This window comes from Apteryx rowi, unplaced genomic scaffold (assembly GCF_003343035.1).
Source record: "Apteryx rowi isolate R43461 unplaced genomic scaffold, aptRow1 scaffold_45, whole genome shotgun sequence".
NCBI lineage: Eukaryota > Metazoa > Chordata > Aves > Apterygiformes > Apterygidae > Apteryx > Apteryx rowi.
The window spans coordinates 3142405-3157327 of record NW_020450705.1 but is presented as its reverse complement, the minus strand read 5'-3'; the positions used below and the strand labels follow the sequence as shown (position 1 = coordinate 3157327).

Sequence of the window (14923 nt, the reverse complement as noted above, 5' to 3'; positions counted from 1 at the left end):
GGCGGCGGCGGGACGGCGGCTGCTGCGGCCCTGGGCGGCGGCGGGTGACCGGGGGGTGACGGGGGGGCGAGCGCCCGTCGGGGACCCCGCCGTGCCCGCACCCCGGGCCCCGCTCTGCTACAGGTGTGACCTTGGGGGACRGGGGATGCTCCTGGGAATGCGATGCTCCCGGGATGGCGATGCTGCCAGGGCGGGATGCTCCTGGGAATGCAATGGTCCTGGGATGGGGATGCTGCCAGGATGGGATGTTCCCAGGATGGGGATGCTCCCGGGAATGCGATGGTCCTGGGATGGGGATGCTGCCAGGATGGGATGCTGCCAGGATGGGGATGCTCCTGAAAATGCAATGCTGCCAGGATGGGGATGCTCCGAGGTCGGGATGCTCCTGGGAATGCGATGGTCCTGGGATGGGGATGCTCCTGGGAATGCAATGGTCCTGGGATGGGGATGCTCCTGGGAATGCAATGGTCCTGGGATGGGGATGCTCCCAGGAATGTGATGCTCCTGGGATGGGGATGCTCCCAGGTTGGGATGCTCCCAGGAGAGCGATGCTCTCGCAGCAGGTTTGCAGCCCGCTGCCCCCCAGGAGCAGCAGCAATAAGGGGCAGTGGTGGGAGAGGCAGGGGACCCTGGTGACGCCAGCGGCCCTCAGCAGGGAGCTGTGGGAAGGGTGGCTGCACCCCGTGGTGGTCCAGGAGGGTGCTTGTGACCTTTCTGGAGGCAGAGGGGGGCTAAGAGGGCCGCCACTCCGCAGAGGGGCTGAGTGGATCCCGCTAAATACCCACCGGAGTCGCCCCCAGCACCACGCGTGTGGGCGCTGCTCCGGGGAACGCGAGTCAGTCTGGCAGGATTCGTGCTGCTGCTGCAGCCAAAAGCGGCGGCGTGGAATGGCCCCAAGCCTGCTCCTCCCGTGCCTTGGGCCGTGTCCCGTTAACGAGGAAAACAAGTTTCACGGCACTGCAGAGCTACGGGAAGGGAGCCGCAGGCACCGGCAGGAGTACGGACAGCCAGAACAGGCTTGTCCCAGGTGAAGTTTGTGCAGAAATTTCCTGTTTGTTTGGACACAGAGCAGCTCGGATCCAYGGATATTCAACAGGGGCTGGCTGGCAAGGGATGCAACGGGGCTTTTGTGCAGGGACGAATTTCCTGCTTTTAACTTTGGGTTTCTGGGCGCTGCAGCACATTGCTGCTGTGGTCAGAGYGTGCGCTTGGTAGCGCTTTCAAAGACGATGTGTCGGTTCTGCTGTGGCAGTACGGAAGCGTCGCTTCCACTCTTTGATTTCAAAAMGGGCTGGATAAAACTAGAAAATGTCCCTAGTCACCCACAGGCAACCCAGCATCCAGAAGGGTAAATGCTCATTGTGGAGCTTTCCAGCAGAGCCCCTCAAGCCATCCTCTAGTCTAGAAAGTCCTACCAGTATGGTCAAGGTTACTCAGAGATCTGGCCCCATCCCACCAACTCCATCCCAGGTCCTTTTTCRCCTGCAGTGAGTCAAAAAAGGGGTGGAAAAAGGAGGTCCAGGATGCACAGTGTGGCCTATGCTTTGAAGAACATATCATGGTGGTGATGACCAGGAAGCCGTAAGCCTTCTTTAGGTGGCACGTCCAGCTCTGAGCTGGAGCCCAGCCTTGTGTGCAGCCTGGTCCAGCTCACAGCGCCATCAGTGGCCAAATTCCCATTGATTTTATCGATGAAAGAAGGATACGCTAATGCAGAATTGCTTCTTGATGCATGTCTTTAAGCACATTTGTAGCTCAGCAATTAATTGCCTGCATGAAGTGAATCCTAAAACTTGCTTTGCTGGACAGACCGCATGAAAACCAATCTCAGTGCTGCCCACATCTCTGGCGAGCTCTGGGCCCTAATTCCTGGCCCTGCTGCAGACRGACTGCACCAACTCAGTCAGTTCACCTGCTGCTGTCCCTTTTAGTGGCATCTTTAGAAAGTGGACAGTAATCTTAAAGTTTTCCTGCCCCAAATCCCTCCTTTTCCTGGACTGCCTTCACCGTGGTGGGGTCTGTTCGTTGCTAGCAAACAAGCTGGTCCCTTGCCCCCGTGCGCACTCTGCCGTCCGCAACTCCAGTCGGATTGGCGTGGGGCCACCGACCAAGGCCCACCCGTTCATCACCCAGTGGATATCGAACAAGTCTCGAATGTAAACTTTTGTTTGCTACCAGCCTAAGACAGATTTGAGCTGGCAACTTGGAAACAAAAGGCTGCATTGTGTCGTCTCCAAACCCCTCACCCGGGCAGGTCCTCCCTGGCAAACACTTGGCAGCTTTCCCTTCGCCAGCCCCAGTTTCAGCTCCTTTTTCTATGAGCAACTGCTCCATTAGGAAAAAAAGCGAAAAAAAAGTTCTGGCAAGGAGCAAAGCAGATGCATGACACATAATTCTGCTTAAAAATATGTTGGGTGGCAGAGATTTCCTGCACGCTGCAGCAGAGTGCCTGGATCCATACAAAACACTGCAGAAGGAAGCATCCAGGCCTTTTGCTGCTGGAGCCTGCCCGGTGCCCCGTGGTGTTACACCAGAAAGGCATTTATCACTTAGATCATACRCCGGCTTTCCCTGCGCATCTCTGATCTGACCGTTTCCCCTGGGTCTCTCTCTTCTCCCAAATGGGCTGATCTGACACAGGGCTGCAAGTTGAAGCCTGACATAATGTTCATCTCCGGCGTCACAATCTCAGTCTTCGCGGCTCCTGCCTTTCCCTCCTTTTGAACCCGAGAGCCAAGACCAGCACTGAGTCTGGAGGCATCTCCCGAGTCTGTCCTTTTTCCCGGGCCCAGAGGAGGCGCCCAGGGATGCCCTGCCGTGGGACACGCGGCCCCGGAGCCGGTCCAGCACGGCTCTGCCGGAGCAGCGGGGCTGCAATGGGGTGGCCGGAGGGGACAGGGCTGCAGCGGTCTCACAGCAGCATTTACCCTAGTGGGTCAAGCCCTGCGGTCCTTCCTTAGCTACTTTAATTTTTGGAAGTGCTGTGAGGGGTCTGGGGAGCAGAGACCCACCTGCAGCCTCGAGGACTCGCCGTGGCAGCGGCCGCGCGGGCCAGCTCTCCTCGGAGAGGACRGGGAGGACTCCTCCCCGCCTGTAAAGGTCGCCAGTCCCTGTTATAAACCCTGAAGTACATTTATATTTAATCCCTCGCACGAACAATTTTCCAGGCATATTTTGGTCTTAAAAGGACACTGCCAAGGTGAGCTGAGTCCCCTGTGGTTAGCAGAATACGTCTGCTGTCAAGCAGCTCGAACGGGAGCCGTGTGGTCACCGGAGCAGCTTCATCCATCATCTCCCCTGGACATCCCTTATCAGAAGCTCGGGGGCTCCTGGCACGGGCGCTGCTGCCTCCCCTCGCGGCACGGTTCTGCACCGGTCGCCGGCTGCAGGCGCCTGCGCCCCGAGCCCCCTCGACACCCGGGCTGYGGGCGACGTCCTCCCGGGCAGCGCAGCAAAGACGCGCACGTGCAAACGCTGCTCCAGGTCTGGGGCTCGAGGGGGGCTGCAGCCCCCTCCCGGCTGGGGCAACGCCGGGGCAATCATTGCCGATGCCGCAGATTTTATTCCAGATAGGGTTTAATAAGGTCCGTGTCACTATAGCATTTTGGTAGCGCGTTAAACAACATGACTAATGTTCGTCACATGTTTGTTCTCTCATCCTGGCCCCAGGAGGAGAAACGTGCGTGGGGGAGTGCTTTATTTCGCACGTTAGACTCTCCGTATATTTTGCTTGGCGTTTGTGCAGCTGGAGGAAGGGACGGGGTTCACGCACACGCACCCCGGGTGAGATGGGCTGCAAGGGGGCACCGGGGCTGTCTGCCGCCTTGCGGGGGTTAACTCTGCCTCCCAAACCTCCCAGCCTGCTGGGCTGCTAGTAGGACCCGCTTGCTGCAAGACCCACAGGAAAATAAGCAGTAGTAACAGCAGCCAGAAAAGCCCAGCTGAGAGAGCAGCAGGAGGGCTAGAGACCTCCTCGGAGAGCCTCCTCTCCTGCTGCTCTCCTGCTCCGGATGCRAGCTGTTCAGTAGCCTGGCCTTCTCCGAGTTGGAGGGAATAGTTTTCCTGTCGGGCTTTCATCCCTGCTCAGCCCCACGGGACAGGACGATCTCTCMCCGCGACCGTGCAGTACCTCCAAAGAGCCTCTGGGTGGGCCTGGGATATAAATAATTAATAATAATAATAGAGCGAGACTTAGCAGCGTGCAGCTGTGCTATAAGGTCACAGCAACAAGATCTCTTCCTCGTCCATCTGAAACCCAAGAAAGAGGCTTCGGAGCAGGAGCAGGGCCAGTCGGAGAGCTAGGAACCCCGTTAGTGAGAAGTCGGGAGGTTTCAAAGCGCGCTGTCATCTCACAGTGGGATGAAGACATGGCCTGAGCTTTGCACAGCGGAGCCGGACAGAGGATCAGCAGTGGATAAACAYGTAAGAAGGAAACAGAGTGCTGCCACGTCCAGCCCGGAACGCCGCTCAGGCAAATGCRTGCCTTTGACTTGACCCTGCCGAAGCCGGTAATAACGAAGGGCTGATCCACTTACGGGAGGATGTGAAGCAGAAGTAGCTCATTTGAAGTCCACGGAAGCAGGTCCCTGCCGTTGAGCAGGAGATCCTGGCTGCGTTAATTAAAAAGGCACAAGAAATAAAGATATTCCTGTGTGTTTTACAGCTGTCTGCACAGAGAAATTAACCTCCCTAYCTGTTGTATCTGTTATTAAGCCATGGCTGTTCCAAAATAGTCCGTRTAGATGCTCTGTTATGAGCTAGAGGTAGTTTCATTCCAGAAAAATGCCTCTGCTTTGGACGTGCACTAATTATCCTGCAATAACATACAAAAACAGTTTCCACATCAGCAGATTTTGTGATCACTGTTGCAGAATAGCTTGTTCCATGGTGACCACTTCATGCAATTCTTTAGTGCAGACAAGTCTTTAGTTTTAGAAGCCATAAATTTAGTGCAGTCAAACCCAGAACAGTGATGCTCTGGATCTGCACCTCTTCTTTCTGCTTCCCTTCTCCTTTCTTGCATGCAGATCTCTTACAGTCCCATGGGGAGCCCTATCTGCAAAGCCCATGAACAGTTCTTTCAGAAAAAGTTGGAAAAGGCCCAAGGAGGAGTGTTTTTTTTTGTTTTTTTTTTTGTTTTGTTTTTTTTAAAAAAAGAAAAATCTCTATCAGATTGAGCTGTTAGGCCAAATACCCACTGAAAATGACTGGCTCTCACCTGCAGCAGATGTTGCTATAAAGCTGTCTCTTCCTTTTCTGCAGGCTTTGCTTTTGTTCTGTTTTAGTTATCCTTAAGGATGGGAGTCGGTCTTTTCCTTTCACTTGGACCTTCTAAAGGGCTAAGCAAGAATCTGAGCCTATGTTGTACCCTTGATGGTAGAAATCTGTGGGTTTAGAGTTATTACCTATCTAACACTGCCTCTGTTTCCATAGAGACTGTATAAATAGAATAAAATTTAAATCACAATTTCCTGGAGTAGCAGTTCAGCACCACAGATTTGTTATGGCTTTCTTAGGAAAAGCCAAAGGGATATAACTCTTCATTACGAATGGATAACAGAAGAATTAAAGGTTTTGCCTGTAGTGTTTAGCAACATAGGATCTAAGTGCTATCAGTAGCACCCCGACTCCTTGTAAATATTACAGACACAATGAGAATTAGGCCTTAATGAATTTGGACACTCTAGTACTAATGTCTGGGCTTTAAGAGATGGAGTCCTTCCTGTTCGGACAWGAAATCCTCCAGCCATCCGGAAGCTCCTGGAGGTTGTGTCTCAAACAGCTGCTTTTCTAGAAGTCAGAGCTTTTGCCAAGTGACACCGTGGCTAAAAGTAGCTCCCAGTTCTGAGTCCACTCGCATTTGTTTTCAAGCATGAGGAAATCACAGCACTGCTAATACAGAAACCAGCATCTCTGGGGATAAATCCCAGCCACACTATATCAGTGGGGAAATGCCTCAAGTTCAACAGGGTTAGGATTTTAGTCCTAGAAGTTAAGGTGCTTAGTTTAACTGCAAAATAGAGATGGTACAGAGCAACAGAGCAAACCTGTGCCGYATTATTTGCTGAGTTTCTGATAGCTGAGGCTGCTTGTGGAGGTGAGAAGATCTTTCGGTGCCCCAAGATTATTTACTTGCTGTCTGGGAGCAGTGATGGACTAGGAGATGTGATCTGCTGGGAGCTGAACTAAGTCCACCAAGCCCATTCACAGTGGTCACTGAGTGACCATCAAATGCTAGAAGTTACTGTCCATGCTATTGCCTTGTGGCTAAGCGTGAACAGAAGATTGCAGAAGGCAACCTGCCAAACGTGGATCTCTCATAGATGCAAATCTGGGCTTTGCAATGACTCCAGGAAACCGCACTGGATTCACCTGCCTGTAATCAAGAGCTCAATCTGTTCCAGCATCCATATTGCATGACTTTGCTGTGGCCACTGCTGGCGTCCGCCTGACTCCCAAGAGCAAGCCACAAGAAAGCAGGCATTTTAAAAATCCCTATACTCTGTAGGAAGTCCGTCTTAACGCTGCTTGAGAGGGGAAGACCTGGGGCTGCCCTGGAGGAACTTTGTGCTCAGATGTCCTGCGGGCAGGTTTGTTTTGCTGTGCTGCTAAAGACCAGTCAATCCCCAGCACTGGTGGCACTGGACCATGAGGTGCAGTTTCACCCTAGTAAAGCAAGGCCAGTCTGTTGTGTGCTGCTCTTGGAGGTTATGGGAAAAATCACATGGGGAAGCCCTTCCCTTTCATTTCTGGAGCATGTTTCCAAGGGGTAGCCAGAGCTCAGAGACCTTCCCCTGGAGGGGATAACAGGGGTTGGAGGTGCATCTCCAGCCATCTAGTCTCCTTGTGTGCCTCTCCGCCCTGCGGGAAGTGCACCAGCAGATGCTCCCTGGGCCCGCGGCGTGGCGATGCTAAGGACAGCAAGCGTTGCATGGAGGCTGGGTGCGCGGCGTGCCACCGTGCAGGGCGATGCCGTCCGTTCCCAACRGTAAGGGGGGCTGTTTTCTCTCCTCTCCTGCAGAAAATCCAGCAGCTGTCCGAAGGCTCCATGTTCGGCCACGGCCTGAAGCACCTCTTCCACAGCCGCCGGCGGTCGCGGGAGCGGGAGCACCAGAACTCCCAGGACTCGCTGCCGCCCCACTACGGCGCCTCCGACCACGACTCCCCCGACGAGAAGGAGCGCTCSCCGGAGATGCACCGCGTCTCCTACGCCATGTCCCTGCACGACCTCCCCGCGCGCCCCACCGCCTTCAACCGGGTGCTGCAGCAGATCCGCTCCCGCCCCTCCATCAAGCGGGGCACCAGCCTGCACAGCGGCAGCCGGCGGGCCAAGAGCGGCTCGCTGGAGCCCCAGCGCGGCAGCCCCCACCTGGGCCGCCGGGCCCCCCAGGACAGCAGCCTCACCGCCATCCTGCACCAGCACCAGGGCCGGCCCAGGTCCTCCTCCACCACCGACACCGCCATCCTCCTGGCCGAGAGCGGGGCCGTCTACCTGCTCACCGAGGACACCGAGGGCCTCGCCGAGAAGGTAAGACYGAGCCGCGGGGCTGCTGCCCTCCTGGCGACGAGCCCGAGCCGGGCTGCGAGCATGGACTGTGCCGGATCCCGTGGGGAAGGCGACTAGTTCAGCCGGAGGCTAGTTTTATATGCCACGCTCGTACCTCCCRGCCAGACGGCCCCTGGGGCAGGGCTGAGCGAGGAGCATCCCAAAGCGCACTGGAAGGAGACCTTCCCTTGGCGCAGCAGGCTCAGCTCTGTCTGCGAGAGGGCTGTTAATGCCAAACCTCAAGCAGGTTTTGGAGGCTGCTGGGTTTCGTGCTCCTCTTGGGCAAGATGAAAGCAGGAGCATGCTGAGGCTCTATTCCCAGGGTGGGATTTGAGGGAGAGAGGAAGGGCTCGGCCAAAGAGCCGCACAAATCCCACCTAAGGTCCTTAGATGCAACTAAGACCCCAACAACCAACGGCCTGGCCGTGTCACCTGAGCCAGCCCATCACTGGCTGCTAAGCCACCGGCACATCCCCTGCCCTTGTTTTTCTCAATCAAGTTTTGTCCTGAATGAGCTGTGGCAGGAAGAAAGCAGGGACSAACGATGTCATTTTTTCTCATCATACAGTAGACAAACAAGTTCCTCTTTGAGCAGCTAATCTGCTGCTTTGCAGGGGGACCAGCTACACCTCACACAGGAGATGAWAGCTGTTAAACAAATGCTGGACGTGCTGATAATCAAGGGAGCACTATGCAGAAACTGCGTACTGGGGACAGAGCCGGGGGTGCTGATGCTCATCCCCATGTCTCAGCCAGCAGATGCATTTAGAGAACAAACTTGCAAGGCTGGGAAACGATCCCAGCACCTCATCCCCTACATTAACCATTAAACAAGCTCAGTTAAGGTATAAGATACCAGATCCTGGCCCTTTGCTTTAGCTACCAGACACCACGTCTCTCCTAGGGGCAGGGACAGAAAGCCCCGGTCCTCCATCTAATCATCACTTCCCTCTATCTCGGTGCAGAGACCCGGCTGCGTCTGCCTGCAGCACAGCCACAGGCTATGGCCAAAACGCATCCAAGTTTGGAAAGCCGTTAAGGACACCAGCTTGTTGGCTTGCCTAGAAGGGACGGAGTTAAGCAAGGCTGCATTATTCTAAAGATGCGGCGATGGGTGCCAGGCAGGGCGAGAGAAAGAGGAACCATTTGCTGAAAATATTACACAGGGGGGCTCATCGTACCGAGCCCCATGGAGCACAGCAGGCCCCCTGCTCCCAGGTGGGAGGAAAGCGGGTGCAGCCCGCACCGAGAGCGCGGGGGGCAGCGGGAGCCGCTCCCATCACGGCCGGGCCCCAGCGCTGCTTGGCACAGCCGGGAGCAGGCTCCAGGCAGCCGTTCTCCCTCCGCGGCCGCTGCCTGCAGGGCTTTCATCTCCGCCGGCGGCACGGAGAGCGCAGGTGGGCCAGGCGGCTGCAAATTAGCGCCGGCCGAAGTGATTTTTGCATCACTCTGTGCATGGCTAATAGAGAGGGTGATGTTTCCGTCTAGCATTTAGCGCTGTTAATTATGGAACAGCCGAGGTCAGGGCTGCTGCGCGGCACCGTGGGGCTGCCGAGGCGGACGGGGCGGCGGGCAGGGAGGGCTCCCMCCCCAGTTTTGGGGGGGGGGGGGTTGTGCTGCCTGCTCTCTAAGAGGGTGAAGGTGGCTGGGCAGAGCTGCCAGGTGCTCCGGGACGGGCGCTGAGGAGGGGACGCCGGGTCCCCGCATGTCCCGGGGCTGGGCACCGAGGGTGGCCGTGCCCTGGAGCAGCTGTCGGTGAGCAGGCTTCACCCAAAGCCATCTGGCCTGAGTTATAGACAAGTGACAGAGTCAGAGGCACCCCCCTGCACAGTGGTGTCCCCGCGCTCCTTGGCATGGTCAAGAAGGGAAAACTCACTTCTTCCCGGCCCCAGCGCCCAGCATTCGCTCTGTTCCCCGTTCTCGGGGCCGTGGGACAGTGGCAGGGCACTGGTGCCAGCACCGTGCCACGGCCCCGCGTCTCTGGGCACCCGCTGGGGAGCTGGACCCGCTTCTCTCCCCGCTCTGCCGAGCCTCCGCGGAGGGAAATCTGACCCGGACACTTTTGTTGCCCTCTGAGGTAATGGAAAGAGGATCAACAAGATACTTTTTCTTTCTGTTTTCGCTTGTTTTTTTCCTCCCTCTAAGCGTTGAGCTGCAGCTGACGCTCACAACTGTTGCGTGTGCCAGCGCTGCTGCCCCGCGACACCCCGCTGGGACAGGGCACCCTCCGGGCCATGGGAATCCGGCCCCGGATGCTGCACCTTGTACCTGCAGCTTCCCGAGAACGGGCTATCTGCGCCCCCAGGGACACCAGTCAGGTTGTGAATTTGAGGATCCGCAGCCAAAATCGCTCTTGCTCCGTACCGGCGGCTGGTCTGGTGCTGTGCCGAGCCGGTGGCTTCCCCCCTGCGCGGGGCCCGGCCCCGGCCGCCCCTCTCTGGTTGCGCCAGTTTAAAGCCGACACCATTCGGAGCGGGACAAAAGTGCCCTGGAAGGAGGCGAGGATGGAGCGGGGTTCACGTCTGCTGATGGAGCGGCACAAAAAGAGGATGAATAATTAACTGCATATGACACAAAGAGAAATAAGGAGAGAGGCGATACTGTGGCCTTTGTGGGGCAATGGAAAAATCAGCTATTTAGAGGAACAAGAGCTACACGATATTCTCATGCCGTATTATTTTTCCATAGCCCTAAGGAAAGGCAGCTTTTCCTGCCGCGACTTGGCTGTTCCCAGGGTGCGGGCACACGCAGTGCTGCACTGCGTGCCGGCCTCCCTGGAGCGGGAGGGACGCAAGGCAGCTGGCAAAATCCCCTTTTCCCATCCCACAAAATAGATATCACCCGAATGCCTCACCCCACTGCCCACCGGCTGCCCCCCTTCGCTGTTACCCAGCAAGGTGCCCATTTACCTTTCGCCGTGGTGAGCCTGGCGGTTTGGGGCCACTGGAGCACGGCTTCCCACTGGGAACGCGCCCTTGGCTGTCGGAGCGCCGGGCTGGTTGCCCGGCATCTTCCTGCAGCGACGGCCGCGGCTCGCCCCTGCCAAGTYGCCGGCCCTTCGCGGGGGCTGTAAATCAGCCGTCGGCAGCGGCCGCRCAGACCGCGGGGCGGCAGGGACTCCGGGCACGACTGAGGCGTCTGGCACTTGCAGGCAATTGAAAATCAATGGTGGCGCYGCGCTCTGCGGGCTAGAGAAAACCTCTCTTCCTGGGGCCGGAGAAAAAACCTGGCAGTGCTGCGTCCTCGGAAAGCCCAGATCACTGCGCTGCCGGGAGTTCAAGCCTTCGAGCAAAGGCTCTGCAGAAAGCTAAAAAAACCAACCCCCCCCCCCCCCGACACCCCGGGAGGGGAAAGGCACCGGGAGCAGCAGCACCGCTTACCCCTTCCTCCCGCGCAGGGACCCCGAGCAAAGCCCTCCACCATGCCCCCGTCAGCCCTTAACCGCTGCCGGGGCAGGGCTCTTATCGGCCTCACGAGGGGCAGGTTGGGGCAATTTAGCGCCGGATTGGCGCCTCGCCCTGCAGCACGTTAGGTGCTCGGGGCCGCTGCTGAGCCACGGGAATTGCTTCCTCTGCTGGCTTGTTTTGCAGGCTTTTGTTCCGATTCCCAGTGGCACGTGCTGTGATTACGGAAAGTTCAGGGCGCTCRAACGTGGCGAAAATAATGTGAATGTGAAAACTCTCTGGTCTGAAAAAAAAAAAAAGCGTGTTTCTCACTCCACTTCTGCAGCTCCCAGAGCTGTGCATGCCCGGGAGAGCGGCCAAGGGCGCTCCCAGGCCGGGCCAGAGCCGGGCCAGAGCCGGGGCGGGCGCGATTCGGCCGCTGGGACGTGGGCTCCCGCAGGGCGCCTTCCGCTGCGAACACCCACGGCGCCCGCGCGGCTGTAACTCCATTTCACGGGATCCCCGCTCCGGCCAAGCACCTCCTTAGCTTGAAAACCTGGTGCTGAAGCTGCTTATGTCCATTTGTCCTGGTGCAAAATTGAACGCTAATAGCGCTCGGTGGGCAAGGCCGGGGGATGCACCGAGGTCGCCCCGAAACTTTCCTGGCTCCCCCGGGGCGGCCCGGCCGSCTTTATTCTGCCCGTTTTGCACTGGTGCTCAAAGGGGAGCGGAAGATCCTTGCAGAAGAGTCRTTTTTCACCCAGAAATTTCATGCTGAATTTTGCACTCATTGCATAACTGCYTAAATGCGAGAGCTGGATTAATCCCTTATGGAATTGCTCAGCCTCAGCCGGTGCTTTTCCAGCAGCTATCGATTCTTTTTTTCTTTTTTTTTAATTAAGTTCCTGCAGCAACCTTAGAGGAGTCGCCGCGCTCCTCCCGCGCTCCCTCCTTTCGCCTGGGCTCCCGCGTGYGTCCGCAGCCGCGCGATGCCAGTTTTGTAGCACAGATGCCCCTCGTCCCGGCGGAGCCGCATCGGGAGCCACAAAGTGGCAGCGGCGGGCAGGCTCCTTCAGGGCCCCTCGGCACGCGCCGGAGCCGGATGATAACGTGGGATAATTACGGCACGGGGGAGTCGGCCCTTGCCTTCCATCTGGCGGTTGCAAAAGATTTAGGACTCACGTTTTTTCCAGGCTGCYTCTGCTCCGAGTTGCGGGCGGGCGGAGGTGCCTGCGGTGCGGGGCCCGGGGCCGGCCAGGGGGTCTCTTCTCCCGGGGCCGCGCGTTACGGCCGTCCCTGCTGCCCCGCCAGCGGCACCTCTGTGCAGGGGGGCAGCGCTGCTTGCGGGGGCGGGCGGCACACGCGTGTGCCCGGGCGTAAATCCGCACGYGGCTTCGGCGGAGCCACCTCTGCTCCGGCAAGCCGAGGGGCACGTGGTGCCGGCCCGCTGCAGGCACGGAGCCGGGGTAGCCCGGATGGCCGGGGAGGGTGGCGGGTCTGGGCACACGGTTGCGCCTGTGCGTTCAAGGCAGCGCGTGACCGGTGCGAGGATGGGCTGGTCCGTGTTTCCCGCGGGGACGTGCTGGCTTAGGGACCCGTTTGGGCATCCTGCCTTGGGGACGCCTCTCCGCTTCCCCTTGCAGCGACCCGCGTCGCCCGGGCTGTGCCGTGCTGCCGGCCCGGTTTGCACCGCCGCCRGCGCGGCTGTTCCCGGGCTCCTGGCCATTAGATGGCATCAGTCCTGCATCGCTCTGCCCCGCCGGGCGCTGGGCCACAACTGACACGAGTGCAAGGGCTCAGCACGGCTCCTTGCTCAGGCAGCAGCAGGCGGTTCGGCCCGGACCCAAAACGCGTCATTGCATCGGCGCGGAGCTCGTCCGGAGGAGCCGGGCGCCGGGGCGGCCCGGGCTGCACGGCTGCGCTCGGCTTTCCCCGTCGGGCGGCATCACGGGCAGCGACACAAGTGACAGCACCAGCTGCCGCCCTGCCCCAGCCCCTGCGCGGACGCGGCCCGCGGGGCCGGGGGGAGACGGGCTCGTGCCGCCGACCGGCTGCGCCTTTGCAGGCCGGGTCCGTGTCCGGACGGCGACGAGCCACGTTTATTTTTAGGCTCGTCGGCTCCGAGTCCGCCTGCGCGCATGCACCAGCGTGACGGGGAATTTGAGCCGGYGGTCGCGGCGTGGAGCCGCCGTGCCCGGGGAGCCGGAGCGTGGCCCCATGGGGGTCTCCGTGCGGGCAGGGAAACCTCCCTTGCCGCCCTCCTCCGGTCTGCTCCGGTGCCCTCCGCCCGCGGCCCCTCCGTGCGGTGCCTGCTGGAGGTGCTGCCGGGGTGCCGGCTGTGCCGGGCGCCTTGCACCGGGGTATCCGGCCTTTCCCCGCTGCCCAAGGGCACCAGCCGGGCGGGATCCTTCCCGCTAAATTTAGACGTTGACAGCGTCAGTGCCTGTATCGGAGCTCAACCAAGCCTGACTCCCTGTGCAGCCGGCGGGGAGCGACCGGCACGGCCGGGCTCATCCGGCGCTGGGCGCCCGCGGGGCCGCGTGGCGGCTCGGCTCCCGCTCCGCAGCCTCGGGCTCGTCCACGGTGCCCGGGCGCGTTGGCTCTGGCCGCAGCRCGCCCCCCAGCTCGGCGCCGGCTCCTTCCCAGCCCGCCGGCATCCGGCAGCGTTGGGTTTCAGGGCGGGGAGCGGGGGCGGCTTCTCGCCTGCCCCGGCTCCGGTTACCCGCGACTTGCCGCGGTCAGCAGCTGCCCGGGGAGCGGCCCTTCAGCTCGTTCAGCCAAATAACGAGCCAGCCTTGGGACAACTGCTTCTGCGTTAAAATAATGGTAAAATAATAAATAAGGGTCCTCGGCGTCGCGCCCCGGCGCTCCCCGAGTATCCTTTCTCCGGGCCGCGGGCAGCGGGGCTCGGCGGTGGGTGGCCGGGAGCGCGGGAGCACCGCGGTGCACGGTGGCGCTCGCAGCCCCAGGGGCCCCGGGCGCTGGCGGAGGGGGGACGAGCAAGCCGCGCGGGGGGATTTGCTCTGCGCTTCGGGAGCGGAGCAGCCGGGCACCGGTGGGACGTGGCGCGCCGGCAGCTGCGCGGGCTGGCGGTGTCGTTAAGGCATATCTCTTAATCGATGAGCAAAGCGCCGGTGGGCGTCAGCGGCGCTTGGTGCCGCCGGCTGCCGCTCGCGACCTTTCTTGCGTCTCTTTCGGAGGATTTGCTGCCGGGGCCGAAACACTGCCCGAGCACCACCCGAACCCCGGGAAGTTCAAGCGTTAAAACCCCAGAGGAAGGAGCCAAAATAGCCCAGCGGTGACTGCAGAAAGGGAATAGTGGGAAAGATGATGTAACGCCGAGCTCCCTCCAGCCCTGCGGCTGGCTGGGCAGCGCATGCCGGCGGCGCCGGGATCGGCCGCCCCGTGTGCCCACACTGCCGGCGGCTCAGCCGGGGGCTTCCAGCGGGTCCAGCCCTGCGGGAGCTCTGAGCTACCCAGCGATAATTAACAGTAATAGTAATAGCGATGTTGCAAGGGAGTCGGAGCAGAGCAGGGAGAAATCCCACATGGCGGAGGCCCCAGCTGCACCCTCGAGGACGGGTCGGGGGGCAGCCAAGCAGCAGCGAGGGCAATGGGTTTCRGGGGGCACCGCCGGCCTCCTTCCATCCGAGCCCAAACCGGCGCCAAGGAATTGGTCAGAAGACTTGGACTTCTGTCCAGTCTCTACCTCCGCTTGCCACCGTGATGTGGGAAGGGCAGCTCCGACTGCAGCAGGGCGGCAGGGGCCCCTTCCCTCACTCCCGTTGGGATGGTGCCGGGCGAAGCAGCTTGGGAAAAGCAGATAATAGCTGCGAAGACAAAGCTGCCAGAGATCCCTGCTTGATTAACTCAGCAGCAGCAGAATATCAGGCTCCTGCACTGATTCACCCCCTCGCACAAGACATTGTGTTCCTCAGCCTTCCTTGACATATGGCTGTTGTTTGCAGCCCACCATCAGCTGGTGCGATCCGAG

At 59.5% G+C, this 14923-nt stretch overlaps 1 protein-coding gene across 1 annotated transcript in view; it reads left to right on the top strand.

Moving 5' to 3' along the window:
- Positions 1 to 7021: 7021 nt before the first annotated feature.
- TMCC2 (transmembrane and coiled-coil domain family 2) overlaps positions 7022 to 14923 on the top strand; it is a 17524-nt gene continuing 9622 nt past the window's right edge. Inside the window, exon 1 of the mRNA XM_026077338.1 lies at positions 7022 to 7528. Within this exon, the coding sequence (XP_025933123.1) occupies positions 7049 to 7528 (480 nt within the window). The 5' untranslated portion in view covers positions 7022 to 7048. The remainder of the gene's footprint in view (positions 7529 to 14923) is intronic.